Source organism: Callorhinus ursinus, unplaced genomic scaffold, assembly GCF_003265705.2.
Source record: "Callorhinus ursinus isolate GAN/ISIS: 27379988/994484 unplaced genomic scaffold, GSC_fseal_2.0 scaffold5, whole genome shotgun sequence".
NCBI classification, from domain to species: Eukaryota; Metazoa; Chordata; class Mammalia; order Carnivora; family Otariidae; genus Callorhinus; species Callorhinus ursinus.
In genome coordinates this window covers 17,446,537-17,461,053 of record NW_027397067.1, presented here as the reverse complement: position 1 = coordinate 17,461,053, position 14,517 = coordinate 17,446,537, and the positions used below count along the sequence as shown (strand labels likewise).

At 37.6% G+C, this 14,517-nt stretch overlaps 1 protein-coding gene across 2 annotated transcripts in view; it reads right to left on the bottom strand.

Moving 5' to 3' along the window:
- The window catches only part of DNAJC5B (DnaJ heat shock protein family (Hsp40) member C5 beta), an 86,000-nt gene that overhangs the window by 17,649 nt on the left and 53,834 nt on the right, over positions 1-14,517 (bottom strand). For both annotated transcript variants that reach the window (XM_025870651.2, XM_025870652.2), the window contains 2 exons: positions 7,049-7,262; positions 3,223-3,394 (listed from right to left, as the gene is read on the bottom strand). In XM_025870651.2, coding sequence (XP_025726436.1) covers positions 3,223-3,394; positions 7,049-7,262 — 386 coding nt within the window. The remainder of the gene's footprint in view (positions 1-3,222; positions 3,395-7,048; positions 7,263-14,517) is intronic.

Here is a 14,517-nt window from a genome sequence, read left to right as displayed (position 1 = left end):
TCATCTTTATAAGCCCTAACTTACATTAATTTTACCTGTAAACTACATTAAATCTCTGAATTAGTGGGGTAAAAATCTGAAACTAGTGCACCTAGCTGTAAACAAGGCATGAATTTTCATAATGAAATGTTAGACTGAAGAGCAGTGGTGAATTTACTGTAAGGTTAATGAAATTTAAGCTTCAAGGACCTCCATCTGTGCAGATCTTTCTGAGGGCCTTTTGGGGCCCTAGCAATATGCTTATATTTTTGTAGATTTGCAAAAGTAAGATATTTTAATTATAATCAGCAAAAAACAGTGTCTCTTTCCACTTTGATTTTCCCTCCATCACACTTTTCTTCTTGATGAAGGGCAACAGAGGGGCTATGGATATTTGGGGGATTCAGTTAAGGGGAAATAGATCCCATTTGAGTTTAGTGGCATATGTTTTTGTGGTTTGCAGCGAATCTGTGCATAGTTAATTATTGCTAGCCATACCGGCATAATAGCTCCCTATGCCAGTTCACTTGCTGAAGAGACATGAAGATCCATGCCAGAGGTTATGTCACCCTATATGATTGTGCCCAGGGGGCTCTGATATTGGAAGTATTGGATGATGTAGGGGCAACAAAGTTGGAAATGCTCAGACTTAAAAAGTGGTCTGTGAAAAATTCTTCCAAATCTTACAAATGAAATAGACTAGTCTTTCAAATTTAATAGCTATCCTTAAATATTTAGACATTATCAAAAATGAGTTATAAAGCCATGAGAGAAAACAAATTTTGGTCAAACACACTAGAGGAAAAACAGAATTTTTTTTCTATTCTTCCTATAGAAAATTATATTCCAAAATTATTGTTAAATGAAAAGGCAGTCAAAGAACAGCGTGTCCGGAAAACATAGGGGGTAAGTATTACAGAGCTGTGCCAGGCAGTTAATTAAACCATCGCTACTTTTCTAGACTTCTGATATTTATGGTATTTTCAGTTTTTAAGCTTTGCATTTTGTTGTGATTTCCTTTTCTCATTACAAATAAATATTTGCTTTCAGACCTAGTTTTGTATTTGTAACTTTGTGCTTTTTTTTTTTCTTAAAGAGTACTGCCCAAATTATGTAAGTGTCAAGCCCTTAAAACTTAAATCATCTCTGCATAGGGCTTTTAAATATTTGGGCATAGAATAAAACTTTTCTTTTTGCTTAAGGATTCTTAGTAACACATTCAAGTGAAATCATGCTTTACTTAGTCTAGAATATGACCTCTGCAATGGAATTGGTAACTCTGGGGTGTCAGAACTAAGAACAGTGAGAGGCACACAGATTTATCACCAGCCATCCTGCAGGAAGGAAACCTGGGTGGAAGTTGGCACTGAGTATAAATTTCTGTTCCAGAAAAGAAAACTGCAAAGGAGGTCTGCTGAAATGACCTGGTAGAGCTTTTATCTAATTTAAAAGAGGAAAGACTTTGAGGCTTTTCAGAGAAGTATGAAACAGTAGATTTGGGATATCTAGGTTCAATTCACCTAGTTTTGGTTTCTGCACTATATAGGAAAAGTTAAGGTAAGGTTGACACAGTGGATGATGATGACAATACTTTCCTATCTCACTGTCCCTTCCTATCCTCTGTTAGTATTTGAATACTGTACTGGATTGATGGATGTTATGGGAGATCCTGTAGACAATAGAGCCAGTAAATGTGATCTTATGACAATTTATTTCCCTTGCAAAGGCAGATGGGATTAATGTACTGGGATCATCATTCTTAAGCAAGTTATGCAAGGTCACTGGCCCTTCCATGGAGAGGAGTTTACCTACATACATATTTCTGTTTAACCCATTTTTAAGTAGTACTGCTTGCTTGCTGTTTTTGGTATATATGTCCTCATTAAAAGATTAATTGTCCTTTTATAGCCCAGATAAGGCAAAAGGCAATTGTAATTATATCTCACCATGGGCCCACAATTTGTCTCCAGGGGCAGTAATAAAAAATTGTTAGAGTAACCCCCCTGTTTGCCAGAATGACCATGCAGCGGTCACCATAGAGAGGAGGGGTCACAGGTTGCAGGAAAATCCCTCAGTCCTCTCTGACTCCCAATTCTAAAATGGTCTGGACTAAGTACAATTCATATAATTGAAGATTTCCTCCTTCAAGCTGGAGTCAGGGTGGGTAATAACACTATTGCTTAGCATCACATTTGATAGGGAATAAAAAGTATGTGGAAGTCTTTAAATAGTCTCTGCTGCTTGATGTCATAGAAATTCTATTTCATTGTGATCAAAAGAATCAGAGTACAGTCCAGAGAAGTGTACAATTCCTAAATTCAGCAATTCTGACAACAATGGGCCACTGTCCGAATTATCAAGTAATTCTTTTATTTGGCTGTCCAAGATTCTTTGTGATTTAGTGATGAAGTCTGTAAGGCAGAATAATGATGCATTCTAAAGGAGAAAATGATAGTAGGATTATGGCTGCAAGGCAGAGAGGACAATGGCAGGTTTGACTCCAGCTTGTTTGCACAAAGCATTTCCCAGAGCATATGAAGTATTCCTGGTGTTGTGAATTCTGTGAGGTTTTATCTTTCTTTATACTTTTTTTCCTTATCATTTTCTGGGTGGAATGAGCTTGAAGAATCAAGTAATATTTCATGGTCATGTATAAACATAGACAAACATGTGGAGGTGATTTAGCAAAGCAAACAGTCCCATTTACATAGGACAATATTCTTGATGCTGGTTGAGGCTAGCTCTGAATGTGCGGATTTGAAAGGAAGCTACATTTCCAGGGAAGAAATATCACCCTTCCCCAGTTCTACCCAAAACGCATTTATCAAGTAATCAGAAAGAAGAAAAGTCAAGGGTTATTGACTTTTTGTGATGTCATTCCCTTCTATATAAATAGACACCCTAAGGTAACAGGTTTGGTTCTTGTACGCCTGAGCATTCCCACCCAAACCTCCCTGAACCTAGAGCTCATGCACCTATAATGAGATCACGAATTGTACTGGCTTTGCTTTGTGATCAGCATATTTCTTTTTAATGGTGTCAGGTTCTACTTTTCTCTGCAGCTGGGAGAGGTAACTGTCCTTTCATCCTCTCCAAAAGAGGTACCAAAGATGACAGTCTTTGGGATTCCCCTCATTGGGTTGTTGGATCTCTCTTACTTTAGTGATAACCACCGTCAGGGATCTCATGCTTGGTCAGGCCTGCGAAGGGACACCCACTAGCTCTGTTCTCATCTTACTCCACCTTTTTCCGTGTCGGTCTTGATCTGCTCCTCAAGATCCTCTGGGGACACATAAAAGTCCTCTTCTGGCACCGATGATTTGGGCCGGCAGCGTCCACAGCAGCAGTTGCAACAGCAGCATAGGCAGCAGCAAAAATAACAGCCAGTCAAGAGGCCAATGATGACAAACAGGGTCTAGGGGAAGCAGAGGCAAAGCAAAATAGGGGTGAGGGGTGGTGGAGTGTGGGAGAACCCCAGAAATAAGTGTGCATCCGTGTATCTTCAGAGACCTGAAGATAATGCAGTTCACCCTGCAGACCACATATACACCCTCATCCTTATTCCATACAAGAATTGCCTTTTTAGTTACTTTGGAAACAAATTCCTTATAAAGTTTTGCCTAACAAGTTCACAGAAAGTGACTTGTAGCCTAAGTAGTGAAGGGTGATGTTTTCTTCTTTATTCATAAGCTTTGGTGGTCATTATTAAGAGTAGAGCAAACAAAACAAACAACCTCTACAGATCAAATGAGCTAACCAAGGGGACTGAATTATTCTCACCAAAGAAGAGCTTTTGAGAGCTCTCCCTCCCACCTCCGCATTTCTCTTAGTCACCAAGTCCTGCCAGAATCTCTTCAAGATCTCTTACATCCTCCCTCCTAAAGATGGTAGGACTTTAGAAAGATCTTGTTATCTCTGCCTTTAACACTTCAATAGCCTCCTAACTAGCCTCCCTGCCTCTACTCTTGCCTCCTATTCTACTCTGCACATTGTTGTTGGAGCTTTCTGAAATACATGTTCTCTTGAACCTATGTAGCAACTTTCCTGCCTCTCAGGAAAGGCTTGAGGTCCTTATTTATAGCCATCTGTCTTCAAACCCTTCTGTGAATTAGCACAGCCCTGTTCCTGCCATACCTGCCATAGATTTGCTCTCCCTGTGGATTCACCTGCCCAGAGGGCCCCTTCCCATTCCCCAGCCATCTAAAAAATGTCCACTGTGTGTTTAAGATTCATCTCAAAGATCCTCTCTCTGACATTGTTCCTGATCCCCCCCAACTCTAAAACAGTTTCTCCTTCCTTTGTGCCCCAGCTGTACTCCATATAAATTTCTTTAGGACAAAATTCAATTTAAGACATTGATCAGTTTATATGTCTGTCTCACATTAGACTGAGGTTCTTGAAGGCTGGAACTATATGTTAGTCATCCTTCAGTCCCTCCTAACATAAGGATTTAGTACCTGGCATGTGGAAGACAATAAATATCTATTGAATTAATGAATGTATGAAGTAATTAATAGATAAACAAATGACTTGTTCCTCCTCGTGAACAGCCAGCACCAGGGTTTCCCCACAAGCATATAAAAGGTTTGCTTAGGGGTCCCTGGGTGGCTCAGTTGGTTAAGTGACTGCCTTCAGCTCAGGTCATGATCCCAGGGTCCTGGGATTGAGTCCTGAATTGGGCTCCCTGCTCATCAGGGAGCCTGCTTCTCTCTCTGCTCCTCCCCCATGTTCATTTTCTCTCAATCAAGAATAAATAAATAAAAATAATTTTTAGAAAAAGATAAAAGGTTTGCTTTACTAAGTCTGCCATAGCTAAAAATGAAAAGAAACTTTCCCAACCTCCAATTTAAACCTTTTGTTAATTGAGCAAAATAAATTTGATTTTTTAAAAAAATACGTTATTTGACATAGGAAGTGTTTTATACATCTTTGACTCAGAATGCAGATTTTATCTAAAAAGAGAAAGAGGATAAACATCACTTTGTGTATATGCAGTTCTTCAGGAACCTAAGGTAGACATCTTTAACGTTGATGAGCCTCACCTGGCTCATTCCTATTTCTTAGCCCAGCACCCCATCTCTGACTCTGGTCCCCATTATGGGGTAGAGCCTACAGTGGCATGGAGTGAGGGAGCTTTGGTCACATACTCATGCCGATAATCTTTTTGCCATGTATACTCTACATTTTCATAGACTTAAGTAAATTACTCTGAAAACAAAACTGCAACACCCTTCTCACCAGCTGCCTCCAAAACCCTCCTGTGCAGTATTCCTGAGCTACTGCCCCAACAAGCTACTCCTTTTTTTACCTACCTTTGTCCTTTTTTGTCTTTACCATGCAATTCCCATATTTTTCTTTTCTCTGAAATTTTCCTTTAATTCATATACTGTTTTGTTCTTTAATTATTCCAACTAGATTGTTTGCCTGTTGCAGAAAGAACTCTGCCTTACATACTTACAGTGCTTAGCACACTACTAGGCATAAGTAGGAGTCCAATATTTTGAAATACGTATTTTCATGGGTATAATAAATCATTCCTGCAGTGCATACTTAATACATGATCACTATGTGCCAGCCCTCTCTAATGGGCGCTGTGCAATTAGGTTTTTGATATAAGCAGCAGAAGAAGGTAGATTTCTTTGTAACCGTATTTTTAAAGAGCCATATCAGGAGTTATTTCAAAAATTTCTTATACTTTTGGACAGCTTCTGCTTTTCTATATGAATTTTGATCAATTTTGTCAACTTCTGCAGCAAGGAAGCCTATTCTCGTTTTTATGCAGGCCAGCCCCAGTATGCAACCTAGGTGCTGGTATGTAAATTATCTAGAATGCCAGATATACCTTCCCATGGAGAGAATGTCATGCCTGGAGGTTAGATTTGCAGGCAAGCCCACACTGTTATATGAACACTCAATCTATTATAAATGACATTGTCATTATGTACACTCTTGTTCCAAGGTCCAAATCCACTCAGTGGGAACTTGTCTCCCTCCCAGGTCTTCAACAATAGAGAAAGGGGGTTTCAGTGGGAATCCCAGTTATCTCTAGGAAAAGAAATTTTGGAGACTGCAGAAGACAAGTGAGGCTTCAGGTTGCAGACTCTCCATGCTTATGTATAACAATATATTCTCTCTCCTCCTGCATGTATAAGACTCTTCAATTTAGCAAGATTTATTTTAGTGGAAGAAAATAACAATCCCTCTTTTTGGAGATCTGTAGCTTTTTAAATTATTATCACCCATATGAATGTGAGTTCATATGATTTCCCAAATTATATGAATTGTACAAAAAATATGCTGATGGACCATATGTATGGTTCACATGTAAATACCCTTTTATCAGAAGATAAGGATATTAAAACTCATAAACAAGTATATAACCATCATTAAACACTCATATACTAGGTATTCCTAGGAAACCACAAAATATTTACTGTCAGAAGTCAATTCTGATTGCACTAAGTCCTTAAAAATGTTGCCTTCTTCTTGACCAGATATCCTTTTTTTTTTATTTCTCCCTCTGTGTCTCTTCAACACCCTTCCAGCACTACTTAATTCTCACTTTTCCCCCCTCATTTCCTTCTCCACTACTTGAAGTCAGGCCCCATGTGAGCCTATCACATAATTACCATGCATTCTCCCAAGTACTATGTTTGCTCCGGTAGCTTATGCTATAGATAGTAAAGTACATGGTTAAATTTGTCCTATAATAATTTACTAAGCACTTGTCACACTAATAAATTATTTTTGTTTTGAGCAGTGAGTCAGTTCTTAGTCATTATGGGGAGAGGGAGGGCAGTCAGAATTAACCTGAAGCCTCAAATTCAATTATAATTAATGTCTAGAGGTATTTTAAGTCCTGCTGTATTTTATAATTATTTGACAAGCTAAAGCAAAAAAGAAAAAAAAGATCCTCAAATAGCAGCTTTCAGTCAAAGTGATTATCTCTTTTTATTTACAAGAGTTTAATAATATAGTAAGGTTAGGTTTTCTCTGAGATGGAGTCTAAAAGAGTGAATAATACCACAATTTTTCTAGGAAACTGTTTCTAAAGAAAAAATTGATTTACCTTTGCCCACCAGCTTGACAGCATGAAGTAAGTGTTAACATTTTCATCTCCAAATTGCTCGGCCACATACAGTCCCAGTGATCCATACTTGTCATATATGTTTCTCTTTGACATGTCAGTAAGTATTGTGTGGGCGTTGTTGATTTCTTTAAACTTGTCAGCAGCAGCTGGATCATCTGGATTCTTGTCTGGATGGTGTCTCAGGGCCAATTTTCTTTTAAAATTAAAAAAAAAAGTGAGGAAAAGTATTATTTGACAAGAATTGCATTGACATTTTAGGAGGGGCACTATTCATTTGTACATCGTTTTTACATGCAATTACTGTGAAGTGCTAAGTTTCACAAAAATGTTGATGTAACTAAGCAAGTTTTCATCAGATGTTGCCTCTTGTTTCTGATGTGCAGGCACAGTAGTATTGTTTCTCTCCTCACATCCTCAAAGGAATTCTCAACTCCTGCATTTTTGTAGTCTGTTCTTGCTGTTGGCAAATATGTGAAGTTTATTTTTACCTGGCAGCTGATCAGTGGCCCACCTCAATATGCAGAGGCCTTTAAGAGTTTGTGCAGTAGGGTCAGTTTACACCAAAATTCCATTTAGCACTGTAATAAGTTTCTAGAATTAACAAAACTTCACACCACATATTCAAAAAGTTAAACTCAACTGTCAAAAAAAAAAAAACCTGATTCATAGTCCCTTGAATAAATAGTAGGACCCTTTTCACAGATCTTTCATAAATCCTTACTCCCTTTTGTTTTATGAGCAACTACTATGACTTCCCTTGTTTTCAAATGTATATTTGACTTCTTTTCAAATAGATCTTTCCACTTCAAATAATCTGTAGAAGTTTACTTGTGAGTAAAATGTCCTCACTTCTCTGTGGATCATAAATCAGTTCCTGAAGGGTATGGGTATGTGTTATGTTGCGGGGTGTGTGTGTGTGTGAGAGAGAGAGAGACAGAGAGACAGAGAGAGAGACAGAGAGAGAGAAAGATATTTGGGGGTTATTTATTCTTCAGTTATACTCAAGTATTAAAAAACCTGTAAAATGAAGGTAAGAACTGAGCTATGACAGTCAGGGTCTGACTGGTGGCCATTTCCTTCACTTCCCTCTACAGACAGATTTAAATAATGATTAAAGCCATGTTCAAAACTTGAGTCTATAGTAATTTTTCCACTATAAAGTCAATGAATTTCATGACTCTGTACTGGAAATTTTATATGACTTGTTCTCCCTACTATGCCCATCATAGCTATATGTAGGAGTATACCTTAAGCCTTTGCTTTGGTTTAGATTAAACCATTTCATTTTAATGCAATAATAAAAAGCCATAAATAGAGCAGAAAAGTAAAGTATACTTTAGAAGTCAATCTACACAATAAACAGGGAAAAAAATCACGCCACTTTAGGAATTAAAGTATTGCTGGTTAGGAAGTAGGTGATTAAGCAGCTCAGCATCAGTGTGCTTAAAAAGTACCAAAATACTTAAAGTATAAATCATGGTGTAAAATCCATTTCAACTCTGAACTCAGAATAAACAAAAAGAATAAAGCAATGATAGTTCATTTTAAATTTGTTTAATCAAAACATTTCATGCTTTTTGAGAGACATTTGAGTTATCTATAAATTCTTTTTTTAAAAAAGATTTTATTTATTCGACAGAGAGAGACACAGTGAGAGAGGGAACACAAGCAGGGAAGTGGGAGAGGGAGAAGCAGGCTTCTCGCCAAGCAGGAAGCCCAATGTGGGGCTCGATCCCAGGACCCTGGGATCACGAACTGAGCTGAAGGCAGACGCTTAACGACTGAGCCACCCAGGTGCCCCTCTATAAATTCTTATAGATGGGACCATTGGAGTTGTTTTTTATGTGCAGAATTCATGATGAAATCATGCTAAATAGCACAAAATGCCTATTTTGTCATTTAAAAAACATTTTATAATGTTTACTATATGCCAGCACTATTATAAGCATGTTATAAATATTAATTCATTAATATTCACCACAACTCTATGAAATAGGTACTATAATGATCCCATTTTACAAGTGAGGAAATTTAGCCACTAGAAAGCTAAGTAACTTGCCCAATATCATACAGCTAATAATTAGAGCCAGGCTTTGAATACAGGCAATCTGACCCTGAGCACATGCTCTTAACCAGCACTATGCTGCCTTTTTGATATTTTTAAATTAAAAAAGTAAGGCACACAGAATGTTAGTATGCCATTGTAAGGACTTTGGCTTTTGGTCTAGGTGACATGGGAAGCCATTGGGGTTTTTTGAGAAAAAGAGTGGTATGAGCTGACTTTAGTTTTAGAAGGATTACTAACTCTTAGAGAGGAAAAAGGCCAAAGCAGCAACACTCTTTTAGGAAAAGTTCCTGGTGGTTCTGGTCAGTGTGGTAGTGGAAGATATAATGAGAAGTGGTTGGATTCTGGATATATTTTGAGGGCTAGCTGATGGATTGGATGGGGGATATAAAAAAAGAGAAATCAGAGATGGCCCCAGAGTTTGGGCCTGAGCAAAAGAAGTTTGTAGTTACTATTTAATGAGTTGGCAATACTTTTTTTTTTTTTTTTTTTTTTTTTTTTTTGCAGTAGGGCATGGTTTGCTAGGATTTAGAGTTGTGTTTTAGATACCTTTGAGATACCTATGGGACTTCCAAGTGGACATGGAAGTAAGAGAGATATATAAGCCTGGCGTTTAGGCAAGAATTATTGAGGGAGATGTTATGTTTGAGAGTTCTCAGAAGGTAGATGGTATTTAGAGCCATGGAACTAGAAAAGATTCCCAAGGGATTGGGGGTGGGTCCAAGAGAAGTCCAAAACCTGGGCTTTGGGAAGAAAGGACAAGCAGAAGAGATGAACAAAGAAAGGCCAATGATGCAGAAGGAAAAATCTGGAGAATATATCTTGGGGTCTAAGTGAACAAAGTATTTCAAGGAAGGGAGTGGTCATTTGTGTCAAATGCCATTAACAGGTCCTATATGATGAAGACTAAGAATTGATCACTGGATTTAGTGATATAGAAATCTTTGGTGACCTTGACACACACACACACACACACACACACACACACACACACACACACAATGGAATAAAGCAGAAAAACAAGTAGAAAAGAAAGAAAAACATGAAATGTTATAACCACAATTACCAGTGCTTTTAGCTACACATTACGATTATAGGTGATTATTTTGTTTTTAATTGTTACAAAAAAAAACCAGATTACTTGTGTAGTTTCCTTCTGTAAGCATTTTTAAGCTCATTATAAATGTTCTCTTTTAATAGCTGAAAGTTTAGTTTTTTCCTCTTAAATTACCTACTACCAAATTAGAAGGGGTAAAAAAAGGAAGAAAGAAGAAATTCTCTAACTTCAATGATACGATGATCATCATCAAAAAACATCAAGTGGATTCTTTAAACACATTAATTTTAATGGCATAATATTCCTGGAATTCTCACACTGTGCTCTGGGATACAATTGCAGCATTTTCCCGTACTAGTTCCAGAAATCATTTCTAGGCCAATCAAATACAAGAGCTATTACTTCTGCCTTGAAAAAAGAAACCCCTGGAAAGTGCCTCTTTGCAATACATTCTCTTGTTTTTAAGTTTCAGTTGTAGACTGATACACACTGCCCAAGACTTAGCCAGAGAAGCCTGGCTTCCTGTCATATTTTAAGCTGCTCAGATCTTTGTCAGCTCACAAGGGCAGATGCACTCAACCATTTATCACACTCCTCTAACAATAGCATTGGCAAATTCAGAGGGCTGGACCATCTCCATTTGTAACAAATCCAATTCCTGGTCATCAGCAGCATTTTGACTCCTCTTGGCAGATACTCTTGGCTCTGAGGAATCCTTGGGAAATATGACTAGCAGAGGCAGCTGCCAAAATTACACAACTGCTCAGGAAGTAGTTGGTCAATGACCCATCTTTGGGAATTGCCTATAGAGCAAGGAAGCATGTATGGAATTTAGGGTGAAAGGAAGTACCTAGAATACATTTAAATATAAAATTCACCTAATTCATTTTAAAGATCTTTCTTATAATTTCTCATTTTACGCTTAAAAGTGACATAATATGCAACCAGAATGTGTGCCTTTTATTTTATTATTTTTTTATTTTTATTTGTGTGTGTGTGTGTGCCATTTATTTTAAATCTCTCTATACTTAGTCATCTATTAATCTGGTATGGCTATAATTGATGTTAGAATAATAGCATCAATCCCTCTAACTTCCACTTCAAAATCCAGTAACAACTGTCAACTGAAATGCATAGTGAATTCAATGAGTGGCAGATAAGATAAACGTAGGATGTATGGTTGTAATTACTTAATGCCCCTATTCTGAGGCAGTAGCATAAGTCTAATAAAAATTACAGTGTTCTGCCCAGTTCTCTTCCTCTTAACATCTAACCCTCTTAACATCAGATCTACCTACTACTCTCTACCAGTCTCTAAGTCATCTAAGACCCGATTCTGACCATGTTGCCCCACCTCTAGGCCAGATCTATCTCCATGGGATTAAAATGTCACCGGAAACCTTGTTTAGGAAAGGTGGTATCTAAGCTTTCGGGAATTAAGTTCCATCCTGGCATGGGTGTGTCTATAAGTTGCCTTTCCCCACTCAACACATTTTCAGCTGCTTTCTCCAATGACCACCTATTGTTTCTTATTTCAAAATTTCTCCATTACGGGGGTGCCTGGTGGCTTAGTAGTTAAGTGACATGACTTAGACTCAGGTCATGATCTCAGGGTCGTGAAATGGAGCCCCATGAGCCTGCTTAAGATTCTCTCTCTCCCTCTCCCTCTGCCCCTCGCACCTTCCCCCCTCTCTTAAAAAACAAACAAAAAAAAATTCTCCATTGCGGTATGACTTTCTGCTAAACTCTCTCAGCCACAAAGTTTATTGTCCCTCCAATGTCCCAGAAGAAGCTACCTGCTGCCTAAGAAGAAAGAATAGAAAAGGAAGAGTGATTTCTTCCCATATCCTAGAATCCTTAAAACTACCCTTGTGACAGAGTCAGCATCTACTGCAAAGATAGAAAAAAAAAAAAAAAAAGCAAAATCTGAGTTTGAAAAAGCTCAGGTAGCAAAAGAAGCAAAAGCTGAGCTCAAACATAGACTATTCTTTCTAGAAAAAAGTTGGCTATAATGGGAAAGAGACTGGTTGCAAATAGGAAAATGAACTGTTATAAACCAGAGTTTGAAGGTGAAAACAAACCCTAGATTAGCAACCCCAGGTGATGGCAACTGTTGCAATAATGGAACTTGATAGTTGTCATAATACTAGAAGTTCAGTGGAACTCCTGTGCCCTCTTGGACTAAGTCCAAGTGAAAACATAATAAAGCAATATAGGAGTCCTAGTGCACATCTCCCTGACATTTGGTATTGGTGGACATTTAATGTTTGACAGTCTGGTGATATACATATATCCCTTTGTGGTTTAATTTGCATTTTCCTAATTACTAATGAGGCTGATACACATATATATGCCATTTGGATATCATCTATTTAAGTTCATAGTCTTTTGCCAGTTTTTAGTTTGATGTTTAAATTGTAGTATTTAAAAAAATACATATTCTATATATGAATCCTTTGTCATTTATATGTATTGCATTTATAGTCTCCCTTTCTGGAAACTTGTTAGTTTCTTTCTGGAATCTTTTGATGCGCAGAAATTCTTAATTTTAATTTAGTTGAATTGATCAATTTTATCCTGAATTCAGAAAGATATTGTCCTATAAATTCTATAACTCCAAAATCTTTATAGATTTGCCTTCACATGGTAGTCAAGGATTGATTTGTTGCTGATTTTTCAATGTGGTGGAAGGTAGGTGTCCAATCTTATCTTTAAAATGTAGTTATCCAACTGTCCTAGCACCATTTATTTAAAAAATAAAATCCTTTCCCTATATGTCTAGGCTGTCTGTTCAGCTCCATTGGTCTGCTTGGCTATTTCTGGGCCAATAATAGTTTGAAATATAGTACTTTAAAGTATGTCTTAGTATCTTAAAGAGTAAGTTCTTCTGGGGGTGCCTGGATGGCTCAATTGGTTCAGTGTCCAACTCTTGATTTCAGCTGAGGTCATAATCTCAGGGTGATGGGCTCAAGCCTTGCATCGGGCTCCATGCTTAGGACAGAGTCTGCTTGAGATTCTCTTTCTCCCTTTCCCTCTGCTCCTCCCCCAACTTTGCTCTCTCTCTCTCTGAAATAACTAACATCACTAAATAAATAAATAAATAAAATCTTTTAAAAAAAAGCAAGTTCTTCTCTTTTACTAATTCACTAACAGTAAATGGATGTTGAATTTTATCAAATGCTTTTTCTGCATCTGGTGAGGAAACACATTTTTTCTCTTTCACTCTGTTAATGTGATTGATTGGTTTTCTAATATTAAATGAAGTTTGTGTTCTTGGATAAACTCAACTTGGTCATTATGTATTATTTTTTATTTATTGCTGGACTCAGTTTTCTAACATGTGTATCTAATTCTACAAATTTTCCTCTAAGTACTACTTCAACTGCATTCCACAAGTTTTAATATGTAACATTCACTTCTAGATATTTTCTCATTTTAATTGTGGTTTATTTATTTTTTAACACATTATATGCTGTATGTATTATATACTATATTTTTTATTATGTTTAATTAGCCAACATATAGTACATCATCAGTTTTTGATGTAGTGTTCAACGACTCATTAGTTGAGTATAACACCCAGGGCTCATCACCACACGTGCCCTCCTTAATGCCCATCACCTGGTTACTGCATCCCCCCAACCCCCTCCCTTCTGTAACCCTCAGTTTGGTTCCCAGAGTCCAGGGTCTGTCAGGATTTGTCTCCTCTCTGTTTTCTTCCCATTCAGTTTTCCCTCCCTTCCCCTGTGGTCCTCCACACTATTCCTTATGTTCCACATATGAGTGAAACCATATGATAATTGTCTTTCTCTACTTGACTTATTTCACTTAGCATAATCCCCTCCAGTTCCATCCATGTCAGTGCAAATGATGAATATTCATTGTTTCAGATGGTTGAGTAATATTCCATTGTATATATGAACCACATCTTCTTTATCCATTTATCTCTTGAAGGGCATCTCGGCTCCTTCCACAGTTTGGCTATTGTGGACATTGTTGCTATGAACACTGGGATGCATGTGCCCTTTCTTTTCACTACATCTGTATCTTTGGGGTAAATACCTAGTAGTGCAATTGCTGGGTCATAGTGTAGCTGTATTTTTAACATCTTCAGGAACCTCCATACTGTTTTCCAGAGTGGCTGTACCAGCTTGCATTCCCACCAACAGTGTAAGAGGGTTCCCCTTTCTCCACATCCTTGCCAACACTTGTTGTTTCCTGTCTTGTTAATTTTTGCCATCCTAACTGGTGTAATGTGTTATCTCATTGTGGTTTTGATTTGTATTTCCCTGATGGCTAGTGATGTTGAACATTTTTTCATATGTC